Genomic DNA, 25,535 nt, shown 5'->3' on the forward strand with positions numbered 1-25,535 from the left:
TAGTTGATTCATTTTTTTGTTGAGTAAGAGTCCATGGTATAGATGTACCACAGTGTGCTAACCATTTAGCTTTTGAGAGGCATTGGGTTGTTTCTAGTTTTTGGCTATTACAAATAAAACTATTATGAACATCTGTGTACATATATTTGGGTGAGCATAAAGTTTCATTTCCCTGGCATAAATGCCCACCTGTGCAATTGCTGGGTCATATGGCAGTTGCACACTTATTTATTTATATACTAGAGGCCTGGTGCACAAAATTCATGCATGGGTAGGGTCCCTAGGCCTGGCTGGCAATCAGGGCCGATCTGTGGGGAGACCGGTGGGGCAATCAGGGGGCCCCCGCTGGCTCCCACCTTGTCTGGCCTGGGGCCTGTGTGCTGGGGGCAGCCCCCTGTGTTGAGTGTCTGCCCCCTGGTGGTCAGTGCATGTCATAGCGACCAGTCGTTCCACCGGTCTTTCCTCCGTTCAATCAATTTGCACATTAGGATTTTATTATATAGGATTTTTAAGAAATTGGCAAAATATTTTCATAGTGACTGCACCATTTTAAATTCTCCCAGCAATTTTTGAGAAATTCAGTTTCTTGAAGTTCATGTCAGAATTTTACATATATGTTTAAAATTATTATTATGTTTTTAAATTTTAGCTATATTACAATAACTAAATGTGTCATGATATCTCATCATGCTCTTAATTTCCATTTACTTTCCTAATCGCTAGAGATGTTGAATATATTTTCATCTGCTTATTTTATCTATATATTCTCTTTAGTGAAATGACTAATTCACGTCATTTGCCCATGGTTATAAATACAAGTGTTTTCACAAATGTGTGACTTGCAAATATGTTCTCTATGTCTATAGCTTGTATGTTGATCCTTAAACATGATCTTTTGTAGAACAAAATTTTTAAAAATTAATGAATCCCAATTTATCACATTTTTTTCTTTTATGTGTGTGCTTTTGGTTTTATGTCTAAGACTCTTTACCTAGTTGTAGTTCCCTCAAAGCCCTAGTTTTTTCTCTTAAGTTTTATTTTAAAACATATATTTATATTTTTACATTTTAATCTATAATTCAGTCTGAATTATTGTTTTGTATATGGGGTAAGGTTCAGTTACTGTTTCATACTTTTGCCTATCGATGTCCAATTGCTCTAACACTTCATTATATGGACTATACTTTCTCCATTGAATTGCTTTTTTTCCTCTTGTCAAACATCAGTTGTCAATACTTGAATGGGCCTATTTCTGGATTCTCTATTTAGTTCCATTGATCTGTATATTAATTCCTCCACCAACACCAGGTAGTCATGATTAGTGTATAATAATTCTTGCAATTGGGTAGACTAGTTTCTCTCATTTTGTTCTTTTTGAATTGTATTAGCTATTTTTTGTTTTTCCACATATATTGCTTATATATTCTTTAAAACTTGTTCAATTCCTAAAGAATTTGAGCCTTTATGTTCAAGGTTATTGCTAAAATTGGAGTGGTAGGTTGGAGAAAGTCTGAAAATGGAATTTATTCCTATGGAATTAAGTTACTTCACAGAATTTTTCAAGTATTTTTTTTGTCAAAAGATTTGTAACTGGATTACAAATTCTTCCTTGTATATAGTTGTCTGCAGTGAACGTAAGTTATCTTATTTTCATGGCGTTCAATATCATGAATGATACTAAAAACTGGTTATCTACCTACTGATCTACTCATACCTGAAAGGTGCTCAGATAGCTGTTATCAATATACAAGAGTCCACTGCTTGTTTGGAAGGTCATATTTTGTTTTGGGCTTAGCGTTCTTAAGAGAGATCATGTGAATAAGAAGTGAACTATAGAGTGCTCATTTGCATGGTAGGTGAACTAGTGAGTGAGCATATGTACTTTTAATGTCAGGAACTCAGTAACCAATTTCTTTCCTTAACTGTGAAATTAAATCCTGACTAAGAATCTAAGTCTCGTTTGAATCAATTATGTGTGAAACTCTAAATATAGGTGTCATTATCTCTTGTTTTTCCATTTTTAAGCAATCTGAAAATGGCCTACTTATTATTATAAAAAATGCATTAAGCAAACTGAAGGAGAAGGTCCATTTGATTGAGTATCATTCTCATTTGTTTTTGTTTCCTTAAGTAGGTACCAGGTTATTTCTGTACTTTTGAAAGTGTGTCATACAGTCATCACTCAAATATTTATTTAATTAGTGTCTAGTAATATAAAGTTTTTTTTTTAAATTTACAACTATTATACTAACGATTCCACTCTTTAATTTACTTGCTTTAGCACGTACTGTGGATAGACAGATGAGGTGTGAAGTTGCTATTGTGGAGCTCATGTTTGCTCTACCAGAATGGTACCATTGTATGGTGTACTGTATCCTCCTTACCCATCATACAGTGTGCTTTTAATGTATGCTAAGGTGTGCTAAGTGTTCTTTGTATGGCACTCAAAATACCCATCATATGGCATGCTAGGTAACCATTGAATAGTGTGCTAAGTGTCCAGACTCTACTGTGGTGCAGCACCATGCAGCATGCAAAATACCTAGTCTATGGTGTCCTGAGTTCTCTGTATGCTGTGCTCAGTGCCCATTATATGACATGCTAAGTATCAAACATAAACTATACAGGTGCTAAATTTATAAACAAAATACTAGCAAATCAAATACAACAATACGTTACAAAGATAATGCATCACCATCCAGTGGGGTTTGTTTTAGAGCCGCAAGGATGGTTCAATGTATGTAAATCGAGCAATGTAATACACTAATCTATAATAATAAAAGCATAATATGCTAATTAGACCGGACAGCCAAACAACCTTCTGGACGAAGCCGGGGCTGTATGGGGCAAGGTAGCCACCGCAGCTGCGAGGGCTGAGCAGCCCTTGCATGAATTTCGTGCATCAGGTCTCTAGTTTAAATAATAAAGGATGAAAATCTTATGATCACATCAATAGATGCAGAAAAAGAATTGGACAAAATACAACATGCATTTTTAATTAAAACAATTGGTGAAATGGGTATAGAAGGAAAGTATTCAAGGCAATAAAGGCTTTGTATGACCAGCTGTCAGCTAATATCATTCTCAATGATGAGAAGCTACAAGCTTTTCCTCTACAATGAGGAACAGGATGAGGATGTCCACTCTCACGACCGGTATTCAACATAGTGCTGGAAGTCCTAGCCAGAGCAGTCAGACAAGAGAATACTATGCTAAGCAAAATAAGTCAGACAGAAAAAGTCACTCAATATTACTTCACTCATCTGTGGGATAGAAAACTGAATGCAACAAATGCTTCTTTGTCTGTTGTAAACTTTTTTGACTTAAAGTGTATTTTTTTTTCTGATAATAGTATAATTTTTTCACCCCTTTACTTTCTAGCTCTTTGTGTCTTTTGATCTTATATTAGTCTCTTGTAGATAGCACAGAGCTGAATTAGACATTTTAAATTTTTCTGCCAATCTCTGTCTTTTTATTGAAGAGTTCGATCCACTTGCATTTAAAGTAAATACTATGAAAAGGCTTATTTTCATAATTTTCTGTTCCTTTTCTATATTTGGGTGGGCAAAAGTAGGTTTATAGTTTATTCTTATATTATTATTTCTTAATTATTGTATTATTTTCCAAAAGAACAATTGTAACTCTACTTTTTTTCCACTCATTTATACCTTGTAGGATTTTTTTTGTCCCTCATTTCTTACATTACTTTCTGCTTTTGTGTTTAGTTTATATTCTGTAGCGAAACATTTAAATGTTTTTCTTCATAGCCTTTATGTGTATTCTCTAGCTGTTTTATTTGTGATTAGCATGGAGATCACATTTAACATTGTATAGTTATGACACGCTAATTTGAATTTATATTAACTTAACTTAAGTAACAAACAAAAAATCTGCTTCTTTATACCTCTGCCTCTTCTACTTTTGGTTATGATATCACAGAATTACATCTTTGCATATATAATGCCCCAGACATAAACTAATAATTATTTTAAATGCATTAGCCTCTTAAATTAGGCAAAAAACAAAATGTGGAGTTATAGACCAAACTTACAATAATACCAGCTTTTAAACAAGTAATATTTTAAAATGTATTAGTCTCTTAAATAGTGTAAACAACAAAAAATGGAATTATAAGCTGTAGTTGCAATAATACAAACTTTTATAATTGCCCATGTATTTATCTGTCTTGAGAATTTTATTTTTGTATAACTTCAAGTTACTGTCTAACGTTCTTTCATTTTACTTTGCAGAACTCCTTTGATCATTTTGTTCTGGGCAAATCTAGGAGTAACAAAATCTCTTAACTTTGGCTTCCATCTGAATGCCTTAATTTTCCCCATCACTTAATTGATACATAATTCTGAATTCCTTTTTTAAAAAATTTAAATTCTTTATTGTTTAAAGTATTACATAAGTCTCCCCCCCGACCCCCCCCCCCTCCCCCATGAATTCTGAATTCTTAAGCTTATCCATTAAAAACAACCTTAATCACATGGAGGGGTCCCAAGGCCACAATCGCAGTGCTGGCCAGGCTGTGTTCTCCTACGGAGCTCGGGTTCTCTCTCTGGGTTCACTTAAGCCATTGGCGGAATCCGGTTGTTTGTGTTTGTAGAGCTGATTCTCCCATTTTCGTGTTGTATGCCAGCCACTGGTTGCTCTGATCTCCTAGCAGCGCTTTCTAAAGGACCTATGTGTGTGGCCATCTCCCAACAAAGCAGCTTCTTCAAATCCAGCAGGACCACCTGTCTCAGTTGGAATCTCCTTCCCTTTGTAAGAGCTCCCACTTGACCATGTCTGACTACGCAAGAGAATCGCCCTCAAGTTGGCTTACCCAACATTAACTGATTAGGGAGGTTACAGCTGCAAAATCCCTTCACCTTCGTCATTTAAGGGACTTTACCCTAGCCACAAGCTCAGTCCACAGTCACTGAAGGGGATAATACAGAGTGTCCACCAGGGGTCAGGAATCTCAGAACCATTCCTGAATTAGTTTACCACCGCCCAGAAGCTGGAGGTCTAGTTTCGGGTTCCCAACTTGGCTAAGGTTCACATTTTCTGGGGAGCTTATTAAAAGGCCATATTGATGGGCCTCTGAATAAATCTGAATCAGAGTCAGAAATGAGTCTTTGTTGAGTTACACAGGCTCCTCCCTCCTATTCAGCCCGCTGTGTACCTCTGGAAATTCACTGGGTAACCACTGTTCTCTTAAATATGATCTCTCACTTGGTTATTATTTTATTACAGTATTAGAGTAGTTTCAAGACTGCCATTGAGTTTATAACACAGATTATAGAACTGTGATCATTAAACATTAAGTGGTAAAGGCAGAAACATTATTCTAACCTTGTGGAAATAGCAATCTGTTGCTCAAACCTTGATTTATAGAGGTCAACCCCTCTCCCGCAGCATAAAACTGAGTTAATAGCTATGTCTCATTAAAAATAGTAATCACTTTTTGGCATCAAACACGAGGTGATTCCTCACAAGGCAGGCTTTTAAATATTATTGATAATTTAAACTTGGCATTATTCTAAAGGCTGAAGTATTGGCATTTTAGACCTGAATGCAACTACTGGCACATACCATTTTGGGCAAATTATCGAATATCCTTTTGGACTTTTTTTTTTAAAGCCAATTTTCCCAAGCTGTGTTCTGCAGAAATTAGTTTTATGACATTAGCCATTTAGGGAATACTTATTATATTATTTCATCCTCTTGATGATCCACAAGGTTTTGAGTTACTCCTAGAAATTGACAAGAAATGTGGTAAAATTGTATGCGATATAAGTGTAAATGGGATGCGTGTCTCCTTATGGATGAAATGGGTGCATTTCAGTGTATAGATTGTATTGCATCTATTTGGAATGTTTGCAAGACTTTTTATTTTTGCTTTCTGTATCTAGACGATTCTCCAGAATGTTGTGATTGCCAGAGGAGTGACTTCTGATAAAAGAAAAATACTGCTCTACCTACACTCAAGTAAGATCATTATTTTTCAATATGCCTTTGTAAATTAATGAAAAAATACCTCTTTCTCTACATTTTAATAAGCAAGTAATTTTCTTCAATAGTAAGCTTTATGAAGCCTCCTTATCTCTTCTAGAACAATATGAAACAAAAAAAAAAATCTGGTGTGGGGAGGGTAGCAATATTTCAAATGCATGCCAATGTTTATTATTTAGACTGTATTTAGATATATCTTTCTACCATATTTATTTAAACAACTGTATTAAATTTTTTGTACTTTAATGAGCATCACTCAGAGGAATGAAAATTAATCAATTTCCAAAACCTGACTTTATGATAAGGGTTCCATGAGTGAGTGCTGAACTACTGGAGAAAGGGTAGATAGGTAATAATGAAAAGGGGGGCCTTGGCAAAGTATTTCTTTTTTAAAAAATACGTTTTTATTGATTTCAGAGAGGAAGGGAGAGGGAGAGAGAGAAACATCAATGATGAGAGAGAATCATTGATTGGCTGCTTCCTGTATGCTCCCTACTGGGGATCCCAGGACCCTTCAGTCCACAGGCTGAGGCTCTATCCTCCGAGCCAAACCAGCTAGGGTGGCAAAGTGTTTCTTAAAATGCTTTACAACAATAGAGCCTAGGGGACTATCACATCCTCTTTTGTTTTATTCAGAACAAAGGATGAAAATGTGAAAATATAAAAGAAATTCAATATTACTGCAGAAAATGAGCATGAGTCAGTATAGTCAAATCAGTTAGAAGGTGAACATCGTCTGTGACATTGGTGCTAAGATGAGTGTGCCTTTTGGAAGGATTCAAACTGTATCTGCTCTACAGACCAGAACCTGGCTGCCAGAGTTTTGGCTTAAAATCACTTTATCTACTTTTCTAATAAATTGTTGCAGTATTTCTCAGTTTTTATTTTCTGGCAGAACAGAGATTTCCAAAGTGGTTTTAGTGAGAATCATAAAACTCATTACCATCTATTATGTTTAAATGAATGCTAACACTTAAAAGTGTATTATGTACCTATTGTTTTATTAAATCATATTTCAATGTAATACAAAAATGACGAGAATTCTTCAGAATGTTTATCTGTGTGTTGTAAAAATCAGAATTGTAAGACTCGATGCGTCCTTGCAGAAAGTTTGTGATTGGATTTCCTTGACTGGCTTCTCAAAGATTATGGCAAAGATGATGACACTTAAGATTACAAACACTTAGGTCTACACTTGTTCTTATTACTAGATATTATTAGGCTATGGAAGCCATATGGTGTTATATGTGTCATAATCACACCCAGATAGTGATGGGTTGCTAATAAATTTATTGTTCTTTCCTCAACAAACTGTGATTCCCTACCCACCTGAATCCAGGTACATTTCCCCTCATCATTAAATTAAACACTGTTTTCTCATTATTTGCATAAACAGAAAATGCTAATGCATAGTTTTCTAGGAAGCAGCAAGAACACATTCTAATACACCAAAAAATACTGGGTTATAGCCAATGTTTTAGAATAATTTTTCATAACGAAACCTTTATATAGCTATAGCTTTCCTTCCATTAAAATGCCATAGAGAAGCTTGATAGATAATAGAGAGAGGAAAATAACCTATTTTTAAGATTGAAACAGGGGTGAGTGCTCTAGAATGACCTATTCTCTCTTCCATTGCCTTTCCTTGCCTCTGCATCTATTCCTCATTCCCCCAACCATTTTAACTTAATGGATATTTCTGTTTCCTGAAACCCTGTGATTCCTTGGTTTCTCAGCCTTTCATTTTGAAGCCCATAAGAAGGAATTAACTAAACAGAGACAGAGAGCAAGCTATGTAGGTGGAAACTACCCAGATTATGCTGTGCTAGCCATAAGTGGCAACGTTATTGCTCTGCAAGAGATGGTCATTTATTACCTACTTAGACTTTCCCAGTATCGCATGCTGCTCTGTATGCGTTCCCTTCATCATTGTGTTAATTATCCTAGACTGTAAACCCTGACAGAGTTCCAAGAAAGGTAACATATAAATGAAGAAAGAGAGAAATACATTTGGAAGGAGAGTAATGACAATTCATCCGAGAGTGACTGTTGCCATTCTCAAAGTACCTTCTTCTACAATCACAAAGAATATTTTTTATTGAAATATATGTGGATGCATTTCAAACATTTCAAACAAATGATACAGGTATATATAATTTCCTCCCATGTTTTCTTTTTAAAGAATTCAACATACTTTATGGAGAAGCAAGAAATTTGAATTGATACTCTTTTGAGAGAAGATGAAGAGGAGGAATAGTAAACAGTCTTAAAACACATAGCCTACTATTTTCTGATTCTTTGAAATAAGAAATATTTTGAAACTATATGCCTTAGCATGCACTGTTAGTGGGTTTTTATAGTCTCTCTCCTGACCTGTAGAATTTTACTTATGCCTCCCCCATGGTTTATTCATGATCACATTTGACTACATTTAAAGCTAGGTTGGCTTCATATTTTTTAAATATATTTTATTGATTTTTTACAGAGAGGAAGGGAGAGGAACAGAGAGTTAGAAACATTGATGAGAGAGAAACATGGGATGTGCCCGCAACTAAGGTACATGCCCTTGACCGGAATCAAACCTGGGACCCTTCAGTCTGCAGGCCGACGCTCTATCTACTGAGCCAAACCGGTTAGGGCTGGCTTCATGTTTTAATGGAAAATTTCCCATGAGCAAGAGCAAACTGGGTCTGTTGTGTGAGCAGATGTCCTAGCTGGATTGCTTGCCACTGCTTTGTGCTTGCTGACCTCCATGCTTGGCTAGAGGACAGCTCTGTCTTCCTGGGCATCTTTTTATTGCCAGAACAAAATCACTGTAATATAAATACTTGATCATTGAACAGGTAAATTTAATGCTGTTGCTGCTTTTCTGTGCTTTGAGGATGTTTGAGGCATCTGACCTTGCACTTTGATGAGTCTTTTCATGGTCTGTCCCCTCTTTGTGTTACACATTGCACCTATCCACAGGATGCAGCTTCTGTTGGCCCATTTGCCTTCAAAATTGTTAATCGAATTCTCAGTATTTTCCGGCATGTTTGAGATGGTAGAGCCACTGGCTGCATTGGTAAAACAGTGTGTCAAGAGTGTGGAGTAGATAAAAACTGCTTGCCTCCTTCCCAGAACATAGACATCAAAATTACAGCTAAACTACACAATAACCATCATTGAGAACTGCCTGCAATCTTACTGAACAGAGTACTATAACTAAGGATGTACAAGAGAAGCCATCTCGAGACTGTTAGGAGGGATGCAGACATAGAACAAGCTGGTCCCACACCAAAACTTAAAAATTCTGAGGGATATCTTGGCTGCAGAGGCCCCTGTGAGGAGACAGGGGAGTTAGCCCCACACCATGCTCCCTACCTCAGGGTTTCAATGCCGGAAAGAGAAGTCAGCATAACTTTTGGCTGTGAAAACCAGTGGGGATTTTGGCTGAGTGAGATAAAGGGCTGCTGGACACCCAGGCAGTTCCTCTTAAAGGGACCACACACAGACTTACTTGCTGATAGACTAGCTTGCTCTGGAGCAGCAGCTCAAAAAGCACACAAGAACATACAGAAGAGGACCTGAATTGTAGGACTTCAGGGTGAGGGCTGGGGGAGGTAACTTTCTCCTAGACAGAATTGCAGGCAGAAGTAATTGTTCCTTTGTTGAGTTCTCATCCCACCCCCAGCCTGCAGGAGAAGGCAGGCACCATATCTGAATCTCCAAGGACTTAGCTAACACTTTTCACCCCGCCTCACCCAATTTGTGAGCCCAATCCATGATGCTTCCAGTGGTTTTTCCATACAAACATCACATATTGGTTTGTGCTGCAGACTTTTCTAAAATTCTCAAACTTTCACAAACCCCACATAAGGAGGGTATGTCTCAGTATGCTTGATACATTTTTCTAAGTAGCCCCAAGCCTAAGACCAGTGGCAGCCAGCCACAGTTTGCAGCTTAGCCCAGCACAAATGGCAACTATCTGTAGATCACTTTGTACCTAATACCAGGGTGGGCCCAAGCAATGGCTGATCTTGGTCCACCTAGAGACCCTCTCAAAAGGCTCAAGAATCAACATACCCAGTGGCCAGCTTCAGACCCTGCTAGATTCTCTCCCATCAGTTCTACATATAACACACCCAAAGAGCAGATTCAGCAGGCCCAAGAGCCATGCTTCAGTGAATCTTGTTCAGTAGAATCAGACCTTACACAACAGCTTCTCTATTGTAGTCATGGCCAGTCCTTCTAGCCAATCAGCATGAGGGTCATTCCCTCCCATTGAAATACCACCAGAACTCAAGGCTCAACTACAACAGGAGGGTATACACAGCCCACAGGGGAGGGTGTACCTAGAGTGTCTGGCTCTGGTGAACAGAGAGGCTGTGCTACTAGACCCTACAGGATATCTACTAGCTTTGGCAACTCTACCAAGTCCCAGAGATGTAGGAGCTCTATCTAATACATTGAAACATACAGGGAGGTTGCCAAACTGAAGAGACAGAAAAACATATCTCAAATAAAACAACAGAACAATACATCAGAAAAAGACTAAATGAAATGGAGACAAGCATTCTATCAGATGCAGATTTCAAAACACTGGTTGTAAGGATGGTCAGTTAACTTAGGGGAAGAATTGTTGGTCTCAGTGAGAACTATAATCAAGAGATAGGAAACATAAAAATGGAGATAAAAAACATACAAAAGAACTAGTCAGAAATAAAGAATAGAATAACTAAAATGAAAACTACATTAAAGAATAGATGAAGCAGAGGAACAAATCAGCATTTTGGAAGATAAAGTAGCAGAAAACCTCCAATTAGAACAGCAAAAAGGCAAAGATAATCCAAAAATGAAGTTAATTTAAAGAACTTCTGGGACTTCAAGCATACTAACATTTACATCATAAGGGTACCAGACGGAGGAGAGAAAGAGCAAGGAATTGAAACCCTATTTGAAGAAATAATGCCAAAAATTTCCCAAACCTGGTGAAGGAAGTAGATATACAAGTTCAGGAAGCACAGAGTTCCAAACAAGATTAACTCAAAGAGCCTCACACCAAGACACATCATAATTTAAATGTCAAAGTTAAAGGCAAAGAGAGAATCCTAAAAGCAGCAAGAGAAAAGCAGTTACCTACAAGAGAACTTCCATAAGGCTGTCAGCTGAATTTTACAGGCCAGAGGGATTGACACAATATCTTCTTAGTAATGACAAGCTTGGACCTGTAACCAAAATTACACTACTCAGCAAAGCTATCATTTAGAATTGAAGGACAGATAAAGAACTTCCCAGACAAGAAAAAGCTAAGGTAGTTCGTCACCACCAAATCAACATTCAAGAAATTTTAAATGGATTTCTTTAACAAGATATAAAAAACAAAAATAAAGAAGATATCAACAACATGAATAATAAAATGGCAGAAACTACATACCTATCAATAAATACCTTAAATGTAAATGGATTAAATGCCCCAAACAAAAGACATAGAGTGGCTGAATAGATAAGGAAACAAGACCCATACATACGCTGCCTTCAAGAGACCCACTTCGGATCAAAGGGAAGGGAAACTATATTTCATGCAAATGGAAACAAAGAAACAAAAAAAGTCAGCGTATACTTACATGAGACAAAATAGACTTTAAAACAAAGCCTATAACAAGAAACTAAGAAGGACTCAACAATTACACTTCTGGGTATTTATCTAATTTGAAAAGACATACGCATTCATGTTTATTGCAGCATTTTTTGCAATGGCCAGAATATGGAAGAAATCTAAGTGTCCATTGATGTGTGAATGAATGAAGAAGAGGATATATATATATATATATATATATATATATATATATGGTGTTACTCACCCATAAAGAATGAAATCTTGCCATCTGCAATCCTCTAACTGCACCAAGTGTGCAGTTGCTCCTTTTATGTCAGGGCATTTGAGGCATTTATTGCTAAATGATGACAGTGCTGTCAGGAAAGAGCTCAGATACAGAATAGCACAGTTGGAGCAGCTGTTTTCCTCTGAAGTACAATTACTTTTTTCCTCAGAACCAATGTGATCATTTTAACAGGTCCATTTCTTCTATGTGCTCCGGTTGTAAATGTATATCAATGTGTAGCCTAACACAAATACATAAGATCTATTCTATTTGATTTCAACTGACAGCTTGAAGTTGCCCCAGATATAAAAATATTGCCCCTAAAATAAACTAAAGTGTTGGTAACAACCCTCTCAAGATGACAGAAATAAACAATGATAAGAACAAAAACGATAAAAAGGAAAGTTAAATAAAGGAAAACTATTTTTGAAAAGACACTGCTAACTTTGTAAAAACGTAACATTTTAAAGCTTTTGGAAGTCTTCCAACTATTTTCCTAGTCCATAACTTACAGAATGGCTGAACTCACCTTCCTTGTGAGTCTGTGCCTAATTTAGCTATCTCACTGCGATATATCGCAAATGATGGTTAATGTTGCACACTTCCAGGAATATTTTCAGACATGAAACAGGTTAAGCTCTAGAGTCAGACTGCTGGCTTCAGATCCTGACCTCACCGCTTTGTAGCTGTGGGACCTTAGACCTAACCAGTGGTTCTCAACCTTCCTAATGCCACGACCCTTTAATACAGTTCCTCATGTGGTGATGACCCCCAATTTCATTGTTACAAATTGAACATAATTAAAGCATAGTGATTAATCACAAAAACAATATGTAATTATATATGTGTTTTCCGATGGTCTTAGGTGACCCCTGTGAAGGGGCCGCGACCCACAGGTTGAGAACCACTGATTAACCTCTCTGTGCCTGTGCTTCACGATCAACAAAGTGGGGATAATAAAAGTGCCCATCTCACAGAGTTGCTATAGAGATTAAGTGAATGAATATTTCTCAAGTTTATCTAATGTGTCTGACACATACTTTACACTATTTTAGTGTTTGTTTTGTGTTTTCGGACTTCATCTAAGTCTATGGGTTTACATTTCCCACAAACTTTTTGCGTCTCTCATTTATTATTCAGAATTGTATAGCCTCAATTCCCAGCTGATTAACTGACATCATCCTATAGTACTTCAGTTCATTCTTTTGTTTTAAAGACAGTTTCTGCTGTTTTTGTGTGGGATGAGCACACATTACTATGTGCCATTCCTATTGGGAACCATATCGTTTCCCTCTGCTCTTGAGATTTATCCAGGGGTTTCTTCTCAACTTGCTATCCTATCCCCAGTGGTTCTGTGTATTCGTGTTCTATCTCCATTTGTACGTTTGAAGAGATGTCACTCATTTGTCAGTGCCACTCGTTTTGTGGCGTTGGTGGAGGCTTTGTGAGGTTCTCCTTGATTATCTGAACCAATTGGTTATTTTTTTTCTTGTCTTTGTACAGTAATTTGGTTATGTACCACTTATCACATGAACCCGAGTTATAGTCTGCCTCCTCAGCACGGATGAGAGGATGTCTGTGCACCCCCAGCCTCGGCAGAGTTCCATGCACATGGTAAACCTACATTACGTTTGTTTGTTGAAGTAAAGGAATGATGTATAAATGATTGTCCTAATAAATATCAGAGACATTTATTCAATTCGTGTATTTTAATCATCAGAGTTTGTGTTCATATTGACCTTATCATTTGCCAGGCACACATATCCTGCAATAGGAAACGAAGGCCTGGGACAGTTAAATAACTGCATAGTGATGGCCCGAGGAGGGGTAGAAATGCACTTGAAACCCAAGCAGAGACTGAGTTTGTACTCTTCCCTATTGAATGTCTCTTACCATATCGACATAACTAAAGAAATAACTGTGTTAACTTCTTGTATTTATTATGTGCCAGGCATTATAAATGTTGCTTTGGGAACATTAACTCTTTTTACTAGGCCTTTTTTTTCCCCTTCAACTTCATCATTTCAGAAATGTGAGATTTCATACTTCTGGTTTCTGTTCTGATATGTAGAGTTTAGAGGTCACCACAACCTTTCTCACAGTAAGGAAAAGGCCAAGAAAACTGTAAGCCAATGTTTCTTATCCCTTAGAAAACTGTAGTCACAGAGAAAACTTCCATCCCCCCAAACGGAAGCAGAAAATGGTAGGAAAATTGAAATTGTAATTGACAAATTATTGGAAGTTCATTGTAGACTAGCTTGAGAGTTTAATACCCCTAGGGGTTCAACCTTCAGAAGGCCACTGAGCAATCATGAGTTTTATCTCCAGGAGCCTCACCAGTTTCTCAGAGTAATGAACAGAGAAAAATGCCCATTTACTTCCTGCAGTGCAAGGGGAAAAGTAACTATTTGGAAATACACCAAGAACATTTTTTTTTCTAATTAACAAAAGTCTTCCCTCGAGAAAAACTACTTAGAGACTAACAAACATAGGAAAGGGAAGATACCAACCTCCAGACCCCTCATGCTTCCCTATCTCATCTAAGTGCAAGAAGAGAAGAAAAGCTGAGAAGTACCTGTGAAGGTCACAGCTCAGTGGCACAAGATCACTACAAGACTGCAGCTTAAATCAGAGGATTATGGAATGTTCCCACCTCCTCCAGTTAAATAACAGTGGATTCAAGCTGAGAGAATGTCCAGAAACAGACTGTATTTAAGAAAAAAATCTGTAAGAAAACCCCAAACTGATAGGAAATAAAAATAAAGAAAGTAGAGGAAATTGATACCTTGGACATCTATAGCTACAGCAAACAGTAAACATCAGATAAACATAAACAATCACACTAAAGTTTCTTTTTACCTATATATCATGTCCAGCTTTGAACAAATATTTACAAAGCATACTAAAAGACAAAAACAAAACAATGTTTGACAATAAAGAACAAGCAAAATAATGCAAATCAGATATGCAGAGATTTTGGAATTATCAGAATGTGAGTTTAAAATTACTATGATATGCTGAGGAATATAATGGAAAAGAGTGGATATCATGCAATATCAGATGAGTACTATAATCAGAAACATGGAAATTACAGTAGAGAATCAAAACTAAAAGCTAGAGATCAAAAACAGAATACTATGACAGACCTGAATAATGCCTTTGATGGGCTTATAAGAGACTGAAAAGAGCTAAGGAAAAAAACCAATAATCTTGACGATATGTCATTAGAAAATCTCAAATTGAAAAATCAATTAAAAAAATAGAACAGAGTATCCCAGAACTCTGAGACAATTTCAAGATATACAACAAAAATAACAGGAATACCAGAAGGAGAAAAAACATAGGAAGGAACAGCTGAAATATTAAAGTAATAATGGCTAGTATTTTCCAAAATTAATGACAGACTGAAACTACAGATCCAGGAAGTTCAGAGAACACCAAACAGAATCAATACTAAGAAAAAAAACCTATCCCTAAACCCAACACCTGCAAATTGTATAAAACCAAAGACGAAGAGAAAATTTTTGAAAGAAACCATAGGGAAAAACAAAACCAAAAACACCAAGAATAAGAATCACACCAGACTTTTCTTCAGAAAATATGTAAGCAAGAAGACAGCGGAGTAAATACAGGGTGTCAAAAAAAAAAAGTATACACACTTTAACAGCTGACAGCTCAATTTTGACAATGAAATGTATTTTCATAAGCATTGCCTTTATAATTATTCAAAGTGTGTATACATTTTTGGGATGCCCTATACTTAACTATTGAGAATAATGAAAACACCAAACTAGAGTTCTATATCCAGTGGAATTTTCCAGTCTGAGTGACTCGTTGCTGCACGAGCTTCCTGCTTGTGTTGCATCCAAGACCCACAGCCTGGGCCTTGGCACATGCACATCCCTCTCTCTCTAGGCAGCCTTCCTGTCCTAGTCTGCAGAGAAGCTACTCTTCCTTAGGATTCCTTCATACCCATTGCCCTTATCAACCATACTCTGCCACTAGTGAGTCTCTCCCTCCCCTCAGCAACAGGGCTCAGGGCCCTGTTCCATCACAGCCCACAAGGCTGGGCAGTTGTGTTTTTCTCTCTGGCGTCCTTCACCAGAACCCTCAGAGGGCAGGGCTTTAGTCCTCTCCCTCTCTGCATTCCTGCATTGGTTGCTATCCAGGCATGCAGAAGTAAATCAATAAGTGCTAAGTTAAATTGAATCGCAATGGCCGACTAAGTGTACATATTGTCTCTGAGACATGCTTTATTGTGACTTTGAAGCAATATGAATTTTTAAAGCACCGGACACATTCCTGTTCTAAAGTAAGTTCAAAATGACATTGCAAAATCAATATAAATGTTCCTGGCATTGGGGAATTATCACTGTTATTTTATTACCGAGATGGATATATTTTATACGATATCAACATTATTCTCTGTGCAATAAGCCTGGACTTAAAAGGAAATTGACCAGCCTTGATACTGAAACACATTTTAATGCCATCGTTGCTTGATTATACTGACAGTACACTCATACTTATCCGTATTTCTAGAATGATTTTCTCTTGTCACCTATCATTATTTCCAGTACATTAATAACTGCTGAGTGATGTGATTTTAAAGACTATATAGAAATTTTATCTTGTCATTTTTAAAAATGATGAAATAGGGTTAATAAGAAAAAAATATATAGATGAGGAACTCCAAAGCCAACTGTAAATAATTGCTGGATTACAATGATAACTACTTCCTTTTCAATAACCCAGATGACTGATATTTGATTGTGTCCACACTGAGTGTTTTGTAATTAAACTTTGTTCTTGTTTTCTTTTTTTATGATGTTTTAGTACTTCCTTAGTCTTTTAGAATCCAACCCCATTTTATTCATAAAAGCCTTTTGTAGCCACCTTAATGTGATATCTCTTTAAAATATGTATTGTGTGCCTACCATGTTGCAGGAGCTGGGGATCCTATGCTGGTTAATGGGGAGCAAGCCCCCTTTAGGAGACCAAAGAACTATTTTCAAAAGCGCTTTGAATTTTATTGGAATGGCAGTTAAAGAAACATTGAATTGCTATGTAACTTGTGCTTCTGGTCATTTTCAGTTTGTTTGGAAGAATTCTCACACTCTTGTGTCTGTAGTGTTCATTAGAGGTGTGTGTGTGTGTGTGTGTGTGTGTGTGTGTTTAAGTTAATTGACTACTAGAGGAGAAAGCATAGGTCTCTTCAGGAAATACCCTAAGACCGCATGAGAGAAAGAGTTCCATGTTTTCACTAATGAACTAAAAGAGAGATTCTAATAAGTTTAAGGATGGATAATTCCAGAGACAATTAATCCAGGACCCCCATTTGCATTTCAAGATTCCTGATGAGGTTTGCCATGATATAGACCCTAGAAAACCTTGACCAAATAATGCTATGTTCAACTATCATAACTTAATTCTTAAAGAAATTTCCTTATGATTATTTGAATAATTTAAATCACTGTAAATTACCAAATGGCTTACTGTAAGTATAAAAAAGATCATTCGTTCTTATCAGCATTGAGTTTAATGCTTTGTTAGTTTTCACACATTTCAAATTCAATAAATAAATTAACATATTGTACTAAGGAAAATGACCCCCTTCTATACAGATATGGCAATGTTTTTTAAACCTTGATTAACCATTCAAGTTCAAACCATCAGGTGTGACAATAGAACATTTTCCAGTCTGACATTTTTATTTCTTATTATTGTATCTGCAAATCTGTACATAGTTGGAGATTTCTTTGTCTCTCAATATTTTAAGAGCAATATTAGTATTCTGTGACCTCAAAAGTGGCCTCCTGACCTACTCATCGCTGATTATCCACAGATTCATCACCACAATGCACTGCAATGTCGGTCAAAGTAATAATTTTTGCCTTCCAATTACAGAATGTCCTAGGTTTATCCTTTTGCCTTTGCTTTCATAACTGAAGCTGTCAGCTAGTTCTTTCCTTGCATACGAACGTCCAACTTACTCAGACTCGTCACACCTTTTGTTCTGTTTTTTCCTCAGTCTTCATCTGAGTTCACTGCCTTAGGCCAGAAAGCACTCCCCACTTGGCAGGGTCTTTAGATCTCCGACAGTTACACGCTTCATACTCTGTAGTTCACAGGCCGCGCTCTGCCCTCGGCTGATTCACCAGCATACATTGGACATCTGGACGGGAGCTGAATGTTTCAGTGCTCGATGCAGTTTGCTTTCTGGGTCAGCACATTGTGAACTGTGGCATTTAAGTGGTCCTAAATTTACTTTGCCTTGCATATTATAATGCCATATAACCCTGGCTTAGCTCCAATTTTTATCTCTGTTTTTTCTTATTGTTCCCAATGTGATCATCTTTTTCAAGAAAGCTTGCTTCGAGCTAGTCTTGCATCAATGATAGCAGTAATGTTTTCCACTCTCAAAATGAATCTCTTCAATAAAAGATGCCACTGTCTTGCAAATGAAAACAAATCTGTGCTAAACTAAATGTGTGAAAAAAAAACTGCAGGGGTAGCTCAACTCTCCTTGTCCTAACCTCTTTTTTAAAATATCTGTCAGCATGATGAGAAAAAATGTTAAGGTAGAAAGCATCCAAATTAAGAATTTAAAAATATTTCAAGGTATTTTTCTAGTTTCTTTGCTCCGTTCTTTCAATCCTTATTTTACATTTAAACCTCTAGTCTTTCATTCTCTTCTACTTTTCCACTGTGATGCCTTTCTTCTGTCTTCTCATATGATTGTATTACAGATTTTTTCTGACTACATTGATACCCAATTAATTCATTGAATGTTTATGTTTAATAACAACAACAGACTGTTGAATCTCAGAGGGAAGGCGGGGGTGGTTGGGTGGGTGGGAAGAGATCAACCAAAGAACTTGTATACATATATGCATAACCCATGGGCACAGACAATAGTGTGGTGAAGGCCTGGGGTGGGGGCAGGGTGGGCTAGAAGAAGGTCAATTGGGGAGCGGGGAAGGGGGACATATGTAATACTTTTAACAATAAGGATTTAAAAAATCAAATAAACAACCACAACAACAAAATAAAAAAAGATTTTTTGAAGAAACGTAAGCCTTTGTGTAGAAGAGTTAGTAGGATACATTAGTGAATGACTCAATTCTAATTTTTAATGAATGTCATAATCAACACCTATTATCAGCCAGTGTTACTATTCATGCAGAATATACTATACACACACCCACACAGCTAGATCATCACTACTATGGATATTTCAGTTTTCCCTCTGATCAAACTAAATTGGGCACAGACTTGGCAGGTTTTACATATACTATACAACTCATCACCGTTTCCAAGATATTTACTACACAGTTTGACATGTGGTTTTATATATTACATATGAATCTCCCAGACACCTGGGTTGCTCAGCATCTACCTGATAGGTCAGTTTTCTATCAACATCTGGCAGGTCATGGGTTTTCTCCCCCCGCCGCCCCCCCCCCCCCCTCTTTTTTTTCCTCTTGAAGAAAGGCACTTACCAGGTTTACTGTGGTTGCTGTGTGGTTACCTGGAAAGCTTTGCTAGGTTATAATTTTTCCTCCGACACGTTTAAAAAAGTATGGCATGTTGCTTTTTATTGAATCGCAAGTGCACGTCCTATGCTTTATCTCATATACCTCTTCAAGGATACTTGAATACCAAATAGCCATAAGAAGAAAGTATATCACCTCCCTCCAGAGCAAAGGGCAAGCATGCTTAATGCCCAGCATAAGAAAGAATGCCTCGCCCTGACCAGTTTGGCTCAAAGGATAGAGTGTCAGCCTGTGGACTCAGGGGTCCCAGGTTCGATTCCAGTCAGGGGCATGTGCCTTGGTTGCGGGCACATCCCCAGTAGGGAGTGTGCAGGAGGCAGCTGATAGATGTTTCTCTCTCATCGATGTTTCTAGCTCTCTATCCCTCTCCCTTCCTCTCTCTAAAAAATTAATAAAATATATTTTTAAAAAAGAATGCCTTTCTGCAGAGCAGAAGGAAGGATGTTTATCACCTACTATAAACTATTTGGATTCCCTGAGCCCAAGGTTCCTTTACTATAATGCAACCCACTCTATGTGTTCTCACCCATCTGGACCTATCTGTGTCACCTCCGTGGGACATGAAGACAGGGAGAGCTTATGCTACTTGCTGTGCTGGGAGTAAATTCTTAATCTCTGACCAGGAATCTCATGTTCTGTCAGAACCTCGACACTCGGTCAGGCTAAATTTAGCTTGCAAGTAAGTTGTTCGTTTGTAAAATCTCAGACTCTTTCAACAGCCAGGACATGGACTAATTATTATTATCTTACAGTTATCTTAGCCATTGTTAATAATTAAGAAGCCATTTATAAAATATTTATAATTACAGATATTTTAATATAAATTGGATTGTTTGCATAAGAGTTCTATTTCTGTTGCTACTACTGTAGTTTTGTTTAAAATGAATGACATCTATTCACCTTAGCCTCATGTTGTTTGCAAGGGATCAGTAACAAAAACAAATAATTAAAAATATGTATATTTGAAGATGTCATGCTTAGTTTCTTCCGACAAATAATTAGAAAATTATTTATAAGCATGTAAATTTTTACCAAATTTGTAATTTGAATTTAACATCTAGGTCAGATGTCATTAAAATATTGATTGAAAAAATATATAAATTGCTAGACAAAACAAACAAACTAAATCAAAACACCAAAAAAAAGATTTTAAAAAATCCATTATATTTCTGCATGGAAAAAATATTTATATTATGAAAAAATAGGAAACAATTGTCTTCTTGTCTTTAATAGATGACCTCCCAGAAAACAATTATTTCCTATTTTTTCATACTATAGAAGATTGTGCATGCACCTCAGAAAAACAATTAGTATCCAAATTTAATAGGGGAATAACAGGAAAGCAAAGCAATGCTTTCAAATGTTTCAAGTAAAATTACAATAAATTATAATTGAAAATGAACACTTTGAAAAAATATTTGGCACCTCATCTGTTTTTCTTCAGATAATTTTGCTCTCAGCTTTATACAACTATTAAAGATACCTGTTGCTCATGTTCACTTTGAGAATGCAATAGCACAATGTGAAAATGCTTGGGAAAATCACAACCACTTAAAAAGCATGGCTACTCCTCTTTACTCTATGTTGATAATTTATTTAAGATTTAATCATTACAATGCATAATTGCATATTTGTTGGCAAACAAACTCTCTAATCCAACAAAATTTTCTTTTAATGATTTTCATCAAAAGTTTCTAGATTAGCCCTAGCCAGTTGTCTCCGTGGATAGAGCGTTGGCCTGCGGACTGAAGGGTCCCAGGTTCAATTCTGGTCAAGGGCACATGCCACGGTTGTGTGTTTGATCCCCAGTAGGGGGTGTGCAGGAGGCAGCCGATCAATGATTCTCTCTCATCATTGATGTTTCTATCTCTCTCTCCTTCTCCCTTCCTGTCTAAAATCAATAAAAATATATATTTTTAAAGTTATTAGATTAAATTACTATCCAAAAAGTTATACCACTATATATTTGCATAAATATATGTCCGAGATATTTTCCTATGTGTAAATGCACGTATATATGTATACAATTTCAAGCAATGCCTAAGTATGACTATGTATACATTTGCATTACAAACATAAGTAATATCCAAAGATACAAAATGCATATTTGCATCCCAGACATTTTTTATTACTGAAAGAAAAAACAATGAATTCTTGACCTATCAGATATCTTTTTAGTTTTATAAGAACCCTTTAATTTTTGTGTTGTAGTTTATCTCAGATTTTCCCGAATACTACATGTAACTTTTTCTGGGCCCTTGGTTTCTTAAAACTATCACCTCTGAAGGATTGGAGGAGAAATGTAATGTACTTTGCCACCTTTGTCAAACTTAATTCATTTATAATGCATTATGACATAATGTAGTCATAGCTCCAAAACACCGCGTTGTAAACATGGATGTTCTTATTGATCTATTCAGGTGGATCTAGAGACTGACTACTGTTATCCATTAAGTGTACTCTTCTCATATAATAGAGCCAGTTTGAATGTTGAAAAATGTGTTTTTTTCTCCCAGGTGGGTGTGTTTAGGAAGAATTTGAACTTTAAATTCTTTATTCTGGGGCTTGTCAAAAGTTTCTTGCCTTTGGACTTTATAAAATCATAGGCTTTAGAAACTCTTGAAGAAATATACAAATGCTTTCTAAAAGATATATCTGGGCATGAAATTACAAGAATGGAAGCAGTAATTCAATTTAGTTGCTGTTGATAAATGGTCAATCTCTTTTCTTTCAGAGGCAATAGTAATAATCCAGTGACAGTATAAGTGAATGTCTTACTCTGTTTCACCCACAAATACTTATTCATTAATATCATGCAATAGAAAATTATAAAGGAAGACAAAAGAGTGTACTGTTGTAAATACTAGAGGAGGAGTTTTCAGGAGTATAAAGTCTTCTCTTTTGTAATTCACCGTATGTTTTACTTTGAAATCTTATTTCCGTATGCTATTTTATTTTGGCTCTGCATTTTCATAGTGTTAGAATGTCAATTTTCTACGATAACTCACTTTTATTAAGTCATATCATTAAAACTCTCTAATAGCACTCAAAAACAAACTTTAAATGTTATTTTTATACATTTAAGTGCAGGTCCACCATTTAGATACTATAGTGACCATACAATGAATATGTGTTACATCAATTATCTTAATATTATTCATTCTGATAAATAGCTTGTTTCCTTACATCATACTGTTTGTGATTAAAATGTTAAATTCCAGGGAGACTTATTCATGCGTGTCACTTTTTAATTAAAAAGAGAAAGATTAGTCGACCTTTTTTCAAGAGATAACCACATGAAAGTCAACTTTTAATTACCCCTTTTGAAGTTTCAGTCCCAGTTGCTAACGGAGGTTCCAGAATGAAGGTTGGGAATGAGCTGCCACTTGAGAGAAGAGTTTCTCACATGTAGATCCTGTCTGAATGCTGGGGGGGGGGGGGGGGGGGGCAAGGAAATAGACATTCCCCACCACACTGAGCCATGGCAGTGGGCTGATACTTGGTTACAGCAGGGACTCGGACGTGTTCCACCCTTCCTTCTCCCTTCCTTATACCCTGGGAGCTCTTGTTCCACACAGGGGACTGTAAACATCATCTGCCCCCAGCATCTGCTTCAGCTTACACGTCAGTAGCATTCTCCTCTCTGACACCGGATGCTGTGCTCAATGGCAAACCATTTCTCTCTTTTCAGACTGAGTCCTTTGCGGTGCCATAGCACATGGATTTCAGGACTGCCTGTGAGGAGGTAGGTTAAGTGGCTTTGTGCTTTTCAACTTTTTCAAAACGGGAAGCCCTTGGCCTGCCTTTTATATAAGCGGGACACTGTGTTTGGTGGAGGGATGAGGGATGGGTTTATTTCGCCTCCAGAGTAGCCTCTGTTTCTGAAGACTAGAAAGCCAGAGAGCGCCTGGGGAAGGCTCAGGTATATTCACTCTTCCTTTAAGAAGGAGACGGGAGCATATTCGGCTTATTATTACGTCGCCCTGCTCCATAAACTATGTGCTGCAGGATTTCAGTAGTGGCAGGATTGGAAGTAATTCTTTCACGTAAATGGTTATAACTCAGAAGTCATCGAAGGTCCCTTTCGGCACTAAAATTCTAGGATTTTATGACTTCAGTATTCTATAACTATTTCAATATAATTTAATTATTAATCCATGGCCATTCAGATTCTCTATAGAACTGTCATCACTCCTCAGCATGAGTTAGTGTCGTGACATTGCTCTTCCAAGGATAGTAAAGGGCACGCAAGTGTGCAGCCGAGAGAACTGGACTTGGGTCTCCAGGGACTGTAGCTATTCTATTTTCGGAAGAAATACTATCTTTTTTACTCAACAAAGGGCATTCAAAGCATTGTGTTGTCATTCTTCAGGTAAAATGCTAACATTCACAGGTTAAAATATTTCACACGTTTGCCTAGGAGGTTTAAAATATTTTTATCGTGTACAAATAACCCAAGACAAAAACAACCATAACTAGGTTACCTATGATCGAGTTAAAAACAAACCAGCAAAAAGCTCCTGTTATTAACATTTATGAAGTTTTTTTAAAAAATGAAATGTCATGTGTTAACATTCTTGCAAAAATATCTTTTAAAAAAGTGCCCCAGTTTATTCATAGCTCAGAACCGAATTCTGAAAATGAGTTGCTTTTATATGTTTAAGGCTTATGTTTCTGACATTATAGTTATTGATTTACAAACCTCTGAATGCACAGACTACTATAACATACGTACATTATTATAACAAAATCTGCCTTATTCTCTCAGGACCGAAGCTTAAGCTCAAAGACTGGATTTTGCTTTCCAGGCAACTATCTAATAATTAGGGGACATTTTGCGCATTATTTGCTTGTGGAGCGAATGAAACTTTGACTGCATCGGGAATGTGATGAGAAAAGCTTCTTTTTAATGTTCTAGTCCCTGAACTTTCCCAAGGTGATCTTTTATGTCTTGTTGATGTGTAAAAGTAATGTATGTAAGGCCTCTCAGGGAAGGGCCCCTCTCCCCTCCCCAACTGGAGCAGAGCATTATTTGTGAACGCTATTTCTTCCATTGCATTGGGGGGTGGGGGTGGGGGGAGGGGTGGGGGGAGGGAAAGGCCTGATTGTACCGTGCATTGAAAAATCAACAAATGAGGGTTCAAACGGTGTAACACTGTTCAAAACCGAAGAGCATTAGGTGCCCGTGTCTTTATTCTGCTCCCTGTGATACTGCAGAGGAATTATCCTTCGCCACTGCTCAGCGAAATCATCGTATATGCCTAATGCTTAAGCATCACTTGTATGATTTCATTTTATTTTTTCCAGTTTCCTCGCATGATAGTGTCTCTGTTACTGGTTTTTAAGAGCTTGTTTATGGCTAAAGAGATGTTAACCATTTCGCATGCATTGCAAATGAAATACCTTGTTTGTTGTTATTTTACTCTAGTGTCTTACTCTTTGGTTGTATCAAATTTGTGTGTTAAATACTAGTGTAACCAAGTTCTGTTTTTTTTTTTAAAAAAAATCAACAGATGTGCTCAACTATGTTCACATGGCTTTGATATTATTTACACCCCTCTGTCTGAATGCTGGCGTCTGGTTGAGATCACATTATAAGCATGAGAGACTTTTCTATGTGAAAAACAGAAAATTATGTTTTATCTGAAGAAACATGTAATTTGCTTTCCTTGAAATATCATCCTCCAGACATATCCATTGGAGTGATGCTTTAGAATAGATTAATGGACACAATCTAGTGAGTTCCTGCTGTGTATTTGTCTCAAAGAGGAGGAAAGGACATCTGCAAAACCTTAATTTTCTTTGAAGTAGATGATAACCCTTAGGAAATAATTACAGGGTAGTATCATATCAAATGGGATAGAGGGCGTAATGGTATGTATTAGTGCAAGGTATAAAGCAATTTACAGAGAGAATTATCTTGGGAGGCTGCTTTATCTAAGCATATTCTTATCAACATTATGAAACATCCTTTTAAAGAAACACACCTCTAGCAATTCACATTAAATTTCTATTTCAAGAGAAAGCCTAGTATTATTTGCATGGAATTGGGTGTTCATTAAATACTAAGAACATAAATGCTTTCTATGAGCTTATCCCCTTCTCTAATTGA

General features: G+C 36.8%; 1 protein-coding gene across 7 annotated transcripts in view; it reads left to right on the forward strand.

Moving 5' to 3' along the window:
* Window positions 1-25,535, forward strand: part of SNTG1 (syntrophin gamma 1) — a 121,334-nt gene that overhangs the window by 36,363 nt on the left and 59,436 nt on the right. For 5 of the 7 annotated variants that reach the window (XR_011468242.1, XM_070392300.1, XM_070392302.1 and 2 more), the window contains 2 exons: window positions 5,904-5,979; window positions 23,115-23,168. Coding sequence is in view for 5 of the 7 variants with exons in the window: in XM_070392300.1 (XP_070248401.1) it covers window positions 23,142-23,168 (27 nt within the window). In the remaining 2 variants the exon portion in view is untranslated. Of the gene's footprint in view, window positions 1-5,903; window positions 5,980-13,370; window positions 13,482-23,114; window positions 23,169-25,535 lie in introns of all 7 variants that reach the window. The other 2 variants (XM_070392301.1, XM_070392304.1) reach the window with 2 other exon arrangements.

This window comes from Myotis yumanensis, unplaced genomic scaffold, assembly GCF_028538775.1.
Source record: "Myotis yumanensis isolate MYYU_CA2020_CCGP unplaced genomic scaffold, mMyoYum1.0.hap1 SCAF_15, whole genome shotgun sequence".
Lineage (NCBI taxonomy): Eukaryota > Metazoa > Chordata > Mammalia > Chiroptera > Vespertilionidae > Myotis > Myotis yumanensis.